This window comes from Podarcis bocagei, assembly GCF_964188305.1.
Source record: "Podarcis bocagei genome assembly, chromosome: 7".
Classification (NCBI taxonomy): Eukaryota; Metazoa; Chordata; class Lepidosauria; order Squamata; family Lacertidae; genus Podarcis; species Podarcis bocagei.
The window spans coordinates 67,461,609-67,476,606 of NC_138132.1; the positions used below are offsets into that span (position 1 = coordinate 67,461,609).

The 14,998-nt window shown below is 46.3% G+C and overlaps 1 protein-coding gene across 3 annotated transcripts in view; it reads left to right on the forward strand.

Moving 5' to 3' along the window:
- CAMTA1 (calmodulin binding transcription activator 1) overlaps positions 1–14,998 on the forward strand; it is a 724,786-nt gene that overhangs the window by 290,057 nt on the left and 419,731 nt on the right. For all 3 annotated transcript variants that reach the window (XM_081201361.1, XM_081201360.1, XM_081201362.1), the window contains exon 4: positions 13,056–13,191. In XM_081201361.1, coding sequence (XP_081057487.1) covers positions 13,056–13,191 — 136 coding nt within the window. The remainder of the gene's footprint in view (positions 1–13,055; positions 13,192–14,998) is intronic.

Genomic DNA, 14,998 nt, shown 5'->3' on the forward strand with positions numbered 1-14,998 from the left:
CTGGTTGCGTTAAACAGCCTTATTAATATTGCAGTAATGTGATTAGGGGGAATATCACGGTCATTTAGACCAAAGGGGCTTGTAATTTATGGCCATGGCTAGCAAGATGCCTCTTGACCAAAATAGAATTTCCGCAATGGCTGGTGGGCCGAGGGAAATAGGGTCTACCTTTTCTGGTTAACTTTGATCGTTATTAGTGTGTGCCATTTGCTCCTTAATACACAGACACCTGGCCCTTACTCTGGAAATCTCAGAGCAGCTTCTGGAGCAGGGTTTCCCAAACTTGGGTCTCCAGCTGGTTTAGGGCTACGATTCCCACCATCCCTGACCACTGGTCTTGCTAGCTAGGGATGATGGGAGTTGTAGTCCAACAACTGCTGGTGACCCTAGTTTGGAATGACTTGTTCTAAAGGTTCCCAGTGACTGAGTTGTCCATCTAAGCACTGGTCCTGTTCACAACACCATTCACTGGAGGTGGTGGTAGCCACTCCAAGATCATCCCATGGCTTTTCACGCACTGGAGCAGCCCTGCTGAATCAGCATAAGGCGAGCGCATGGAATCCAGCATCCTGCTTCTTGCCAATGGCAGTCGCTGAGAGGCGCAAGCAGGGCTTTGATACCATCCATCTTCTCTGCTGTGGCTCGCTGGCATCTGGCATTCTGTAGCACAGCTGCCTCCAGGCGTGGAGACTTTGCGATGGCCATCGGAATGTCTCTCCTCCCTCTGTGAATTTGTCTGGTCTGGTCTGCCAGGGGTGTTGAATGCAGAAGAGTGGAGCGGATGTGCAGTTAAAGATAAAGAAAGCATGAATAACCAATGTTGAAAACTCCCCTTTTAAAGCCACCCAAGTTGGTGGTCGCCATATCATCTTCCGGAAGCAAATTCTGCAATCCATCCCGTGATATTTTGTCGGGTGCAGGCCGTGGTGGAATTTCTACAGATGAAGTCATCGTTGGGCACATCATGGTGGTAAACGCAGTGCCCAGAAGAGGGGAGGTTGAATGTATCAGCCCACGGCACACCCTCCCTCCCAGTTGTGCCCAGGACAAACAATCTCTCTGTTTGAAATTTCTCTCTCTCTCTCTCTCTCTCTCTCTCTCTCTCTCTCTCTCTCTCTCTCTTTCTCCGTGTGTGTGTGTGTCCTTCCCCCAGGCCCCAAATAAGACACCGGGAGATAGGAGTGAGCAGTTTTCCTTAAATGCCACTGAGCCATAAAAGGGAGGAAATTCAAAGTTGCTTTGGAAGTTGAAGCTTGCCCTGGAAATATCCTGTGCTGTCTTAAATAGGGAAAGCTATTTGACAGTGGATAGATAGATGGAGCTCACACCCAGGCCAGCTGACTGGCTGTGGCTAGGAGGCCAGTGGGGAGCTTCATTGATGGGAAGCAGCAGACCTCCCATGCTGGAGGCTGGGGGGCGAATGGTGGGGTGCCCACCTCCCCTACTGCCAACGTGGCTACTTTGACTGACATTTGGGTTGACCCAGTGAAGCCAGTTCAGTTGTTCTATCTTTGTGCTATTTAAGTTTGGCAATGGCTGTGCTTGAAGATCCCACATAGATCTTCCATGGGTGGTCCTTCCATTTTAATTTTTTTTATTTTAATGTCATGACTTGGTGTTTCTTCTCTCTTTCTCCTATGGAGTAGTTAGAGGCCATCCATTCTGAACCCCTGGCTCAACGCAATGTCTGCAGTGCAGGAGACAATGACAGCATTGCTGACAGAGGCATTGCTAGCGGTCATCGATAGCCTTATCCTCCATGAATACCCATCACCCTGCCCTGGTCACCCTTTTCTGGACATGCTTCCATTTGACAATGTTCTCCTGAGAGCCAGTGTGGTGTAGTGGTTAAGAGCGGTAGTCACGTAGTCTGGGTAACCGGGTTCGCGTCTCCGCTCCTCCACATGCAGCTGCTGGGTGACCTTGGGCCAGTCACACTTCTTTGAAGTCTCTCAGCCCCACTCACCTCACAGAGTGTTTGTTGTGGGGGAGGAAGGGAAAGGAGATTGTTAGCCGCTTTGAGACTCCTGAAGGGGAGTGAAAGGCGGGATATCAAATCCAAACTCTTCTTCTTCTTCTTCTTCCTTAAAGTGTGACATCCAAAATTGGACACAGCACTCTGGATGAAGCCCATAGAGCTCTGAACAGAGTGGAACTATTACTTTTCACGATTTTCATTTGGCATGCCAACTTGTTACATGCAATGACTACTTCCTCTTCCTCTAATTATTATTATTATTATTATTATTATTATTATTATTATTATTATTATTATTATTTACATCCCACACTTACTCTAAAAGGATCCCAGGGTGGCAAAAGCATCCCCATTTTTTCCAAAATGAAGGAAAAAAAGAATCATTTTTAAAACAGTTAAAACATTCCAAAAACAGTCGCAGTTAATAAAACATTCTTCCATCCAGTGATCTCAGGGTTGCCAGGAGCAGTGTTCTTCAATCACCAAATCCCTGGGTAAACAGGAATGTTTTCAAATTGCTCCTGGAGGAGCCCGTTCCAAGCTTTTGAACTGTTGCACTTATTGTTCATTTGAAATGCTGTGAGACATACAAATGAACAGATGCTGAGGATAATGAGGATAAACAAGGGGCTAGTACTGAGATCTGTAGGTTTGGCTCTTGGTTTTCCAGAAGACCAATGAAGTAAAAGAAGCAAAATGAATACGATGTCAAAGGGCTAGTGAATCATAGAACGGTGAAACTGGAGGGGAACCCAAAGGGGCATCTAGTCCAACCCCCTGCAATATCTGTGTCTATATATCACATAGTATATTTACTAGCAAATCAAGTGACTGAAGATGTAAGCGCCTGCATTCATAGGCAAAACCTCCTCCCTTTATTTATTTTGGCCCCCAAGTTTGTGCTGTGTCTTCATGTTTGCTGAGGTCACTTGTCAAACGAGTTCCAGAAATACACTCCAAATCTATTGGAAGGCTGTGTCTTCTTGTAGTTTATTTAAGGACATAAGTATGGCTCTGCTGCTGGATCAGGCCATTTGCCCACCCAGTCCATCATCTTGTCCTCACAGTGGCCATTCAGATAATAATAATAATAATAATAATAATAATAATAATAATAATAATAATAATATTTTATTATTATTTATACCCCACCCTCCCCAGCCAGAGCTGGGCTCAGGGCAGCTAACAGCAGTAAAATTACAGTAAAATCATAATAGGAAAAAAACAACCAATTTAAAATACAAGTTAAAATGCAATTTAAAATGCAGCCTCATTTTAAAAGTAGCCCATAGATCAAAACCACAAGGGGAGGGAAAACATAAGGGTCAGACTGAGTCCAAACCAAAGGCCAGGAGGAACAGCTCTGTCTTGCAGTCCCTGCGGAAAGATGTCAAGTCCCACAGGGTCCTAGTCTCTTGTGACAGAGCATTCCACCAAGTTGGGGCCAGTACTGAAAAGGCCCTGGCCCTAGTGGAGACCAATCTAACCTTCTTGTGACCTGGGACGTCCAAAATGTTGTTATTTGTGGACCTTAAGGTTCTCCGCGCGGCACACCAGGTACGTGGGTCCTAGGCCACATAGGGCCCCATGGGGAACCTCAAGCAGGACCTAACGCAACAGCACTCTCCCCTCCAGAAATCTGATATTCAGAGGCATCACTGCCTCCAATTGTGGGTGGGGAATATTGTGACATGTTTTCACAGGTCTGTGCGCATTATCATAGAATTGGAGAGTTGGAAGGGACCCCAAGGAATCAATAATAGTAGTATGAACAGTTATATTTTTAAAAATCTGTTTGTTAAATATACATATATTTCTAGCAGTTAGAATACCCCCCCCCCGATTTTGATCGGGGAGACACAGCTTGGGTTATGAAAGGGAAAGGGGTGCTTCTCTAATCTGTGACGTCTCTAAGCCCCCCGCAACCCAAGCTTCCCCATTCCGTGGAATAATATTTCTTTACCCCTCCCTGCAATATTCAAAGCGAATGGCCCGTGTGTCCCTTGGAGGGGTCCCCCGGGTAATAATTTGAGATAATTTTTGCTTCCGATAACGCTCTGCAGGCTGCCTCTCCATTTGCATATACTGTCCAGCTTCCTCGGTACTTCTGCTCTGCCCCTGAAGGGACACAATTAAATTACCTGATTCACCTCCTTCCCTTTTTGGATCTGTGGGGTTGATGAATGTCTTCAGCTGTGATGTTGTAAAAGCAAAAGCCGGTCTCTTTCTTGGCCTGTCTTCAAGGTGATTAATGAGCCGTTCCAGGACGGGGGCAAGGAAAGGGGGGGGGAAAGAGATTTTCTCCAGCCTCCCTGTTTTTTATTAACTGCACATTGGGGAGAAAGAGCATTTAATATTCAATGATAAACAATTTAATAATTCAATAGCAACAATGAGTCAATAATACATACCATTCCTTCTTGGCACCTGTTACTGAGAGGAGAAGCTCAAGTGTTCAGGTCTGCTGAGTCTGGAGGTGGCGGAAGAAGTTTAGAAAACTCATGAGTGGTTTTGGAGGATGCGATGAGGTCCCTCTTCCATTCCATCATTGCAGCACTCCCTGCCTGCGTTCTCCACCTGTTTCCAGTTGAACTATTGGTGTTTGTCTAGTTTGCCTCAGTGATTTAATCACAAAGCGAAAAGGGATCTTGGTGCAATCCTGTGGCTGCAGCAAGATTCATTATCTCACTGCATTTTATAACAATATGTGTCATATGCGCCAACTCCTAAGGGCCGAGGCATTTTCGGCTCCTCCCCAATGCATTTTTTGAGAGGGCCAGCAACCTGCACGTTCGGAGGACATTTGGCTACACCTCCTGGCTCCTTGCGATGATGTTGCACGTGTGACTTCAAGACGTTGTGGGACGTCACACGTGTGGCATCAGAACGTCACATGGGACCCCCTCCATCAACTTGCGAAGATGGCGCCTCTGATATGAGTATCCCAATGTGCCCAGATGCTTGTCCACAGAAAAAATAGTGAAGTTGTGAGCCTTAAGTTGAGGAACTCCCTCCCCTTTGAGATGCGTTTGGCACCTTCATTATACAGCTTTAGTTGAACGCTGGCTTTTGACCCTTGTGGTGCATATTTGTAGAACCTGCCTTGCTTCTGTGATTGTTCCAAACCGATTTTAACATTGTGTTTTAATTGTTCTAACCCACTGTGGGACCTTTAGGTGAAGGGCAAGCAATTAATAATAACAATAGTTTTTACTTTTATTTGTTTAGAGCATTTGTGCCCTGCCCAAAAGTCTCCCAGAAAAGTTTGCATACAGTCAAAAAGGGACAGTCCCTACCCAAAGACTTAACACACAAACACGACAAACAAGGAAAAAGGGATAGGGAGGGAAGAGGAAAATCAAAACTCGGGCACCAATTTCTGAACAGTTGTTCTTATAATGACCAGTGGGCACAATCCAGGGGCAGGAGGTGCCTGATGGAGCTGGGCCCCCAGCAAAGCTGATGCAATGAGCCCTGCTGCTTTGCATCTCTCCAACTGAGGCTGCCCTCAGATGACACTTGAGAGGAGGCCTGATGGAGCTGGCCTGTCGCAGCAGAGCCCATGGAGGGAACCCAGCTTCACAGCTTTCTTACTGCTGGAATGGCTACTCCTTGATGATGTTGATGATGATGATAATATAATCCTGTGGCCAAAGGGAAATTACAGTTCTCAGCACCACTCAGCAAACAGAATTCAGTGGTTTGTAAACCCCAATTCCTGGGGCAAAATTCACATGAGATGATTTTTTATAAAACATTTAATGAGAAGCTGGACAAGAAAGATTTTCTACCTCCTCTGGCAGATGGGCAAAGGTTGTTCAACGAAGCTGAATGTCAGTAGACAGGCAATAAAAAAGTTTTCTGCTCTCCCAATGTGGAATTTCTGGCACAAATTGTAGTGATGTTCACTGGCTTAAGTGGTTTGGACAAATTTATGAAATGGGAGAGGTCTACTCAAAATAGTTGATTCACAGTGGAACCTTCCAAGTTCAGAGGTAATGTACCTTTAGTTACAGAGGCAGCTGGCTGGCCGCTGTTGGTGACAGAACACTGGGCTAGCAAACCCGGGACCTTTTTTTGAGCGAGCAGAAGTGGCCATTGCATATGCAGAGAAATACTAGAGGAAAGCACAGATTGGAAAGGCAGGAGAACCTCAGCGCTCCCCCACCCCACCCCCAATCTCGACTGTGCATGGTATAAATTTGATGAGAGAAATCCCCAAAGGGAAGTTTACAGGCCGAACCTTTCTGTGTGATTAGTTTGCAGGGTTTGTGCGTGCGTGTGTTTTATTTTACTTTTTGGTAATGTAATGTAGCAACGGAGCCATTTGTTTGCAGGATTTGTATCTGATCTTGATCTCGCCTTGCCTCCGCCATCAATTTATTACTCCTGGCCATGTTTGTGTTTGAGAGAGATAAGCGTGGGAGACATATTTTCTCAGCCTCCCTTTTCTCCCCCTGTCCCGGCCTCCCCTTCTTCGAAGCACAGAGAAAATCTGTAGGAATAATTCTGCAGCAGGTTGAATTTGACCCTTGTTTGTTATGACGCCAAAAACTAGTTGGCTTCTGCGAGGAACAGACTGACTTGGAGGGCTGTTGTTGAAATAGGCCATGGGGCTGATATCTGGAATTGGTTGCCTTCAATACCCTTCGGTCAAAGTTTGTTCATCATTGATTGCCAGGGAACAGCACCTGCAGGAAGCCTTGAGTAGGAGACCCAGGAATATGTAAAAATACTTATTAAGCAGCCGCAGGCAGCTCAAGCTCTTTGCTGAACAGCTGAAGGTCATCTAAGAAGGGAAGGGAATCTGCTGGCAAAAGATAAAGGGAGTGAGACTTGCTGAAGGAAAGGGGCCTGAACCCACATCTCTGAGAGAGTTGGTGTGCCCAACTCAGTGTACCTCCTGCAAGCGATTTGGCCCAGAACTGTGATAAATGCTTCTTGCTTCGCTGGGTGGAGGTGTGTGTTTGGAAACCTCTGGCTTTGGAGTAGCTGGATTTGCACCTGTTGCACAAAGCTAAGCACCATACTGTACCATTCAACATTTCTCGGATGAAAATAGGGATGTCAAAAGCAGGACATTCTGGGATCAAATTAGAACCTGGAGTGGCTTCTGTAAATCTGGGCCTGTCCCAGGAAAATAAGACCACATGGAGGATCTGTCACACCTGTTGCTCCACCCACATTTGCCTCTGGCCTCGCCTACCACTGACACCAGAAGGTTGCTCACGAGGGCATGCAGCTCTGAAAAGGGTGTACAGACTAGTCAGGTTCGTGAAGGATCATCCCTCTGTGAAGGGTGGTCCACATCAAGCCATTGGTCCCTCAAGCCCAGCATTGTCTGGTCCATATTTCTCTGTCCTGGTGGGCTCCCGATGTTTGGAATATAGGTTCCTATCACCTCTGACCACTGGTAATGCTGGCCAGGGCTGGCAGGAGTTGTAGCCCCAAGCCCACCATATCTGATGTAGGGACGTAGGCAAGGTGGTCACCGATGCATGTGTGTATTTCGCCTCCCTTTTTCCGTTGACCTTTGCAATGGGGATTTCATGCAACAGGTCAAGCACTGCTGGTCTGGAGGAATGAAGGATACAGATCATCCCACTCCACCCCACCCACAACTCTGCCACATTTAAGCCGTTCTGCTGGTGCATCTTCACAGCAGAACAGGTGTGCCAGGGGTGTGTCCCACTCATATGCCCGGGGGTGTTCAGCTGCTATGTCCTGCGTGCTCACTATGCATCTCTTGTTAAGAAGATAAGAAGAACCTCCTGGATCAGGCCCATCTAGTCCAACGTCATGTTTTCGCAGTGGCCAACCAGATGCCCCCAAGGGAAGCCTGGAAGCAGGACCTGAGCACAAGCACCACTTGCGATTCCCAGCAATTGACATTCAGAGGCATTTGCTAGTTTAACTACTTGCTGCATGAAGGAGGACTTTCTTTATCTGTCCTGAACCTTCCAGCATTCAGCTTCATTGGATGCTCAGGAGTTCCAGTGTTAGGACAAAGGGAGGACAACTTTCACCGAGAGGGAAATGGATTATGGATTGGTCCCCTTCCCAGCTCCCTGTTGTGTGGCATGGTGCCTTGGGGAAAACATGGAGCGCGCTCTCTCTCTCTCTTTCTCGTAATCTCAATTTTGATCTCAGTGGGGGGAGTAAAGCGATCAGCCTCCCTTTCCCGCCTGCTGCCTTCACAGCGAGACTTGGGCTGCCACACCTGTGTAATTACTTAAGGAGAGGAAAGATTGGGAACTGCCTGTGAGGTCCTTAAGCTTATGTCTTAGTGGGAGGCGAAGGAGGCCCTGGCCACATTGCCAGCTGCGGGGCAGCACAGCTGGGCTGCTTTTAGGTGGCTCTCGTCACCCCCCACCATTTTTCTCGGTGGGGCAGCACCTTGAAGCATCAGAGGGATGTAGGGATAGTGAAGAAATTCAATTCAGTTCACATTTAAAGGCAAACCTACCTATTGTGTACTTTCCCAAACAGTATGCAAATAGAAACATAAATCATCCTTCACATTTTGTGCTTCTCTGAATTTTGCAGTGCAGTTTTTCTCCAGCCAAGTCTTGTTTGCAAAAAATTGCATATATCGGAATAAAGTGAGTGCAGAAATGCACCGGTTAGTGAAAACATCATGCAAAATCACTTTCCAGTTTGGAAAAAATAATTGCCGTTCCAAAATTGTGTATATTAGACAAAATTGTGTACAGAATTAGGAGGAATTCACACTAAAATGCTGCCGAATTTCCACGATGACTACATGGAAATGTGGAGAACTGAAGACTAGGAAAATGTGAAACTGAGAGAAGCTGAAATGGATAGATTCTTCCATCCCTACACTGACTCAAGGGGACCTGAGATGGTCAGCTTTTCCTGGAGGTTCTGAGGGCCCCTTGATCTCAGCAATGAGTAGCTCGAGGCTGATGATGCTGAAAGCGCCTTTTGACTGGCACAACATTAAGATATGTGTTAGGAGGTGAAGGTCAGAGAAGAGACTGGCACACTTACTGATCCAAGGTGAAACAGTGTTCCCAGCCCTTGCTTTGCGGGTGCCAGCTTTGAAGTCAGGGTCATAACTCAGACCTCTGAAAATTAAAATCTGGAAGACCATTAAAAAAAAAGTAGAGAAAACAACAAAAGTTTCACAAATGTCCCGTTGTAAAAAATAAATAAAAATCTTGAGCAATCATCAGCAAGGCAGCAGGGACCAGACACACAAAGCTCTTGGGAGAGCCAGTGTGGTGTAGTGGTTAAGAGGTAGACTCGTTATCTGGTGAACCGGGTTCACTTCCCTGCTCCTCCACATGCAGCTGCTGGGTGGCCTTGGGCTAGTCACACTTCTCTGAAGTCTCTCAGCCCCACTCACCTCACAGAGTGTTTGTTGTGGGCGAGGAAGGGAAAGGAGATTGTTAGCTGCTTTGAGACTCCTTCGGGTAGTGATAAAGCGGGATATCAAATCCAAACTCTTCTTCTTCTCTTGCAGGAGGGGTAACAGGAGAAGACCTCATTCCTCAGTAGGGAGATAGTTGGGCACTCATACCAAGTGGGTTTGGAGGACTTGTTTGACCAAAACTGAGAGAGTGCATGTGTGCCTGTGATAGGCAGCAATACAGCAATCATTTTATTTAGACAGCAGTCACTTTGTTTTGCACTATTTGGACTTCCAGGGGAAAGACATTGGGAGGCAGAGGAGCCCCACCTCACATGGCATCAGATGTTGGGCCAAGCCCTCTGAAGGGCCAGTATGAACAGCCCCCCTCCCCACTGACCGCAAGGTCTGGGGCAGATGGTATAGGACGATGCAGATTGGTAAACTTCTAGACCTCTTGGGGAAGGGCGTTGTGTAGGCTGGGTGTGATGTCTGACAAGACCCACCCACATCTCATGGGACGATGGTGTCATAAGAACATGGGAAGAGACTGCTGGGTTTATTTATACCTTTGAACACTACTTTGAGATGCTAAACCCCTAAACAAATGGAGAAGAATATCTAAGGAGCCCTGCAGCTAGATCAGACCAGTGGCCCATCTAGTCCAACACTGCGTTCTCAAAATGGCTGACCAGGTGCCTCAAGGGCAATCCCACAAGCAGGATCTGAGCACAAGAGTGCTCTCCCTTCCACCAACTGCTTTTCTGAAGCATCACCTCCTTTTACTGTGGAGAGCAGAGCCTCCTCCATCATCTCTAGTAGCCATACCCCATGGATGGAGCCACAAGCAGTCCCCACCCCTCTCGACAGATCTCAAACCCGAAGCTGGTAGGTGCTCCTTCAGGCATCCCTCAAAGTACTTACCTTGCTACTTTTGGCTCCCTGAAAACGGCTGCCTGATCCTGAGCACAAAGAAAGTTTGGGGGTCTTTTACACTCTGGTTAATATATGTGTTTTGGGGTGTGCAGAGCAAGGAGAGAGTGACTTCCTTCCGCCCTCAGTTCCTTGCGTAGATTTTGTTTCACTTCCACAACTTCAAGAGATTTACGTGCTCAAATGCCGCCAACTCCAGGTTTTTCCCCAGAAGTTGTTTATGGCGGCAACTGCTGCTAATGTTGTTGTATTTCTTTCTGTTCTTGGTGTTCCAAAGCCAAATTACTGTGACTAATGTACTTCTATAAATTTTTGCAGCCATCTCCATGGCTGCTGTCTGAAAATGATGCACAGTCTCTTCTTTGTGAATTCTGGGTTTACTGAGGGCTGTTTTCTTTGGGGGGGGGAGGGAAGGATGGCTTGCGCAAGAGTGGTATTTCTATTATATCAATTTGCCATATGGTAAAGCGATTGGGGGGTGGATATATAAACATGGGCTGAATGGACGGCGACAGATGTTTATTGGACAAATGGCTGCACCATCCCCTGTAGCTATGCCAAGAAGGACATTTCTGAAAGAGATCTGGGAGCTTCCCTGGAGCTGATGAAGACAGAGCAAAAGCCAGGTCTAACACCGACCTGTGTTGGGGGGGTTCTGTTCTGGGGAAAATCAATGCTGGGTTGTTGTTGTTTTAATCTGACTTCTTTATTCCAAACTTCCTTTTTACTTAAATCATGAACGATGGGTTAAGAGAGAGAGAGAGAGAGAGAGAGAGAGAGAGAGAGAGAGAGAGAGAGAGAGACTCTTTTGAAAAGTATGAGATATTGTGGGGACCATAAACATAATCATTTCAACACCCCCTTTTTCTGCTGCTTCCTCCCTACCCCCCCCCCGACCCCACCACAAGACTCTAGACAAGCTGAAGAGTCTTTGGACACATCACACAGAATGAGGCAGGAACATTTTTCACAGTTCCTTCTAAGACCACTGGTTAATAGACCGGTCACATTTTTGAATGTAAATAAAGTTGTGTGTCTGCTTTAACTTGGCGTGTTAGGGAGAGAGGTTTTGCTCAGATCTAACAGTCAGGCTCCGGATCAAAACTCCCCCACTCATAAATGTGTGTCCCTTTTCAAATGGGCCGCAGACCCCGTTGAGACATCACTGGAAATGCTCTTTGCAGGCTGTGAGATTTTTTTTACTGTTCTCTCTCTCTCTTCCGTAGGGATGGGAGACAAATTTGGTTTGGCCCACAACTTCTTGTAAATCTCCTTAATTTAATGCAAACCTGCCTAATTCGCACTTCCCAAAAACATATGCAGAAGAGGGGGGGAACAGCAGCTGCACTTTGAAGTTTGTTCATTCTTCCACATTTTGTGGTGGCCAGCTCCAGCCAAGAAACGTGTACATGGAAATGCATGCAATTAGTGAAAATAACATCCAAAAATATAGGAGGGGAAATTGCATGCAAAAAATATGGATACTTGGGAAATGCACTTCAAAATGCTGACAAGTTTTTGTGAGGACTGTTTTTAATAAACTGGGATGAACTGACTAGAAAAATTAGAAGTGGAGGGAAAAACTGGAATGGGCAGATTCTTCCATGCCTTCTCCTCTGCCAGTGCCTGCCTTCCTTGACAGCAATCAGTCACCAATCAATCAATCAATCAATCAATCAAGGGGGAGGTAACCACCACCAGCAGGAAGTGCTTGCAGGTGGGTAGGCAGGTGCCCCTGTGGATGAACGGGTTGAAAATGATGTTCCTAATTATGATTTTCAATGTGAGTGGGAAGGTTGGTTGGTTGGGGAGGAATGGGATGCGCAAAACCAACTGGGGCCTTTTGAGCCCTTTCAGATACTCAAAGCCAAGCAAGCAATCCCTGGAATATTTCAAGAAGTTTGGCGGGATGCTCAGGCAGCCCAAATTGTTATTGAGACAAGCTGGGAACATTGCTAAGTGCTGGTGCTGCTTCATTGATAGCTGCAGGGAGCACCTCCAAAATATGATCTCCCCACCCCACTGCAATCCAGAATTCCCACACCTTCTGCAGCTCCTTCCTGGTTATGGGGAGGGGAGAAGGAGTTCTTCTTCACAGCTTCAGTCTACCCTTGGAAGGAGCTTTTGCTGTGTTGGCTTCCTGGGCTTTTAGGATCCCTCCAGCAAGTTCTCCCAGATACCTGTAAAAAAAACCCAAGTGTGGCACTTTGGTTTAAAGCCCTTTGCGTACATTGTCTGGGCAATCCAGGCAAGTCAGCCTGTCCTCATATTTGTAGATTGTGTGTGTATTGGGGGCGGAGGAGGACTTTGACAAAGGCCACTGAGCATCTCCATGGCTGTCCTGAGATTTGAACCGAGGGCATCCAGCTCATAGCTCATGCTCTCTGTCACAATGCTATGCTGGATTAGTGCGCTGCCTCCTCTGAACTCTCATTCTTAGCTGTTGCACTGCAAGAACTTTGATTGACAGGTTTCATTCTTTAGGGAGAATTTTCCAGCTGGGGTTTGGGAGAGGCGCAGGGAGGAGGAATACTAGGTAGGTGATAATTTTCTGCCACACGGAGAATATTTCCTTTCTACAGTAACTGCCATTGGTCACCTTATAGGAGTGAGTTCTCTACCCCTGGTAATTGACGGCTGAACCTCCCTCTCTCTGTGCATGTGTGTGTATGGGACTCACTCACAGCTTTGAGGCAGCAGCATCCCAGGTGTTGGGTGTGAACGCAGATTTGCTTGGCCTCTCTGATGAGCCACCCTCCTTTTGTTTTCCAGGCCTCAGAATGGCTCTATGATCCTATACAACAGGAAGAAGGTGAAATACAGGAAAGATGGATATTGCTGGAAGAAGCGGAAAGACGGGAAGACCACCCGAGAAGATCATATGAAGCTGAAGGTTCAGGGGGTGGAGGTAGGTGCACAAGGCGAGGGGGGCTTCATTGCGGGGGCTGCCATGTCTGGTTGCATCGGCTGACCAAGTAGGATGTTGCTGTTTTTTTTAAAAAAAATGTTGTGTCCATTTATATGTATTTTAAAATGCTCTGCTCCACTTGCGAAAGGCTACCTTCATGTGTGACCGTAATCCCTGTTATTGTAGGAGAGTCTCCTATTGCTGTTAGGGTTTGTTTTGCGAGCAAGAGGTTGTTTCTGTTGGTGTAGGGCTAAACCCAGCACTCCGGAGCAGTGTTCGAAACTCCCATTGTTCTAGGCACATTTTGCGACAGGGAATTTCATTAGCGTGAGCAGTTTCTGAGCTCTGGGAGCGATACTGTGCCTAAGATTTCAGATTAAAACTGCAAAGTGGAAGGAAAGGAGGACCTTTTCCTGCCTCCCCACCTCCAGCTACTCTCTGAAGATTGGGGAAGAGACTCTCTTAAGAATATTGGGGGGGGGGGTTGGCAGGGGAAGGACTAGACCATATGAAAAATGAACATAATATTTTGGTTACAGTTCATTTTCAGCTTTGTATTCTTGTTATAAAGTGGGCCTAGACGTCCTTTGTTGTGCCCTTAACCTAGGCTTAAGGTGCCATTTAGCTCCTAGCTTTCATATCTGAGTTTCGAACACTGCTCTGGAGAGTCCTTGCGACTTGGTTATGGGGCCAATGGAAGCCGCACATAGGAATCTTAACTGGTTGGAGTTGGATGGAGTTGTGACAGTTTGGAAGGGACTTGATTCTGTGCTTTTCTCTTGCTGAGCTTTTTGAGTTCTCTTACTCTGGTAAGGGGAGTGTGCGTGTTATCCTTGCGTCTTGAAAGATGAGTGATGCTTTGGGGAATTCTTGTCTCCCTGATGACAGTTTTTTATGGAAGCTTTTGAAAGCTGTTTATTGCTTAACAGGTTAAAAAAAACCAAAACCCTTATTGTGATTGAGTTCATTTCTTCTTCTTCTTCATTATCATCATCATTGCAATTGTGAATTACATCAATGGCGAAAAAGTTTCACAAGTGAGTTACTGGTGATACCAGAGTTGTGCATGCAAGCGAATTTCAATTCGTCCTGCTCTCGGTTTCCAAAATAAGTGCTTGAGAAGAAATGGCTTCTGGAGCCAGGGAAGAGCGACAGCTTTAAAAAACAAAACAGATTTGTTCAGATGTAAAAGAGAGTGTACAAAGTCCCATCAATATAACAGAAGTTTATGCGTTGCTGTATTTTATTATTCAGTTGCTTCACAAGGGACTGCATGTCGTGGTTGTGATTGATTCTCCTTGTATTTTAAAGTTTGAGCTTCTGCTACGTTGAGCTAGTTTTGACTTCTTCTTCTTCTTCTTTTTTAAAGGATATAAATATAAAATAAAACATGTGCCTAATACATGTCAGGATTTTAAAGGGATATGATGCCTGGTGGTACCTCTCATCCGCATTGATATTGCTTTCTAGAATGCTAAGGAGCTGTAATGACCATTAGCCATTAGAGATGTGCTTTTCCCACTCAATACTTAATAATTAAACTGCCCCTGGAGGGATCCGTGGAAACACTGTGTGTGTCACCATCAGACCATCTTAAATTCTAACTCATCCCCCACCCCCGCTGGTGACGCGATTCATGACAGAACTGAATCTAATTCGGCAAGAGGGTAGCCCCTTTCCATGGCACAAGTCAGATTGGGCACTGCCGTGGTTTGTGGGGCATACGGGGAAGCATTTCCATTGGCACCCCACCCCGTGGCCTTATTTGCATGTTGCTCCGCTGTGGATCTTGGCCCGAAGAAGTCTA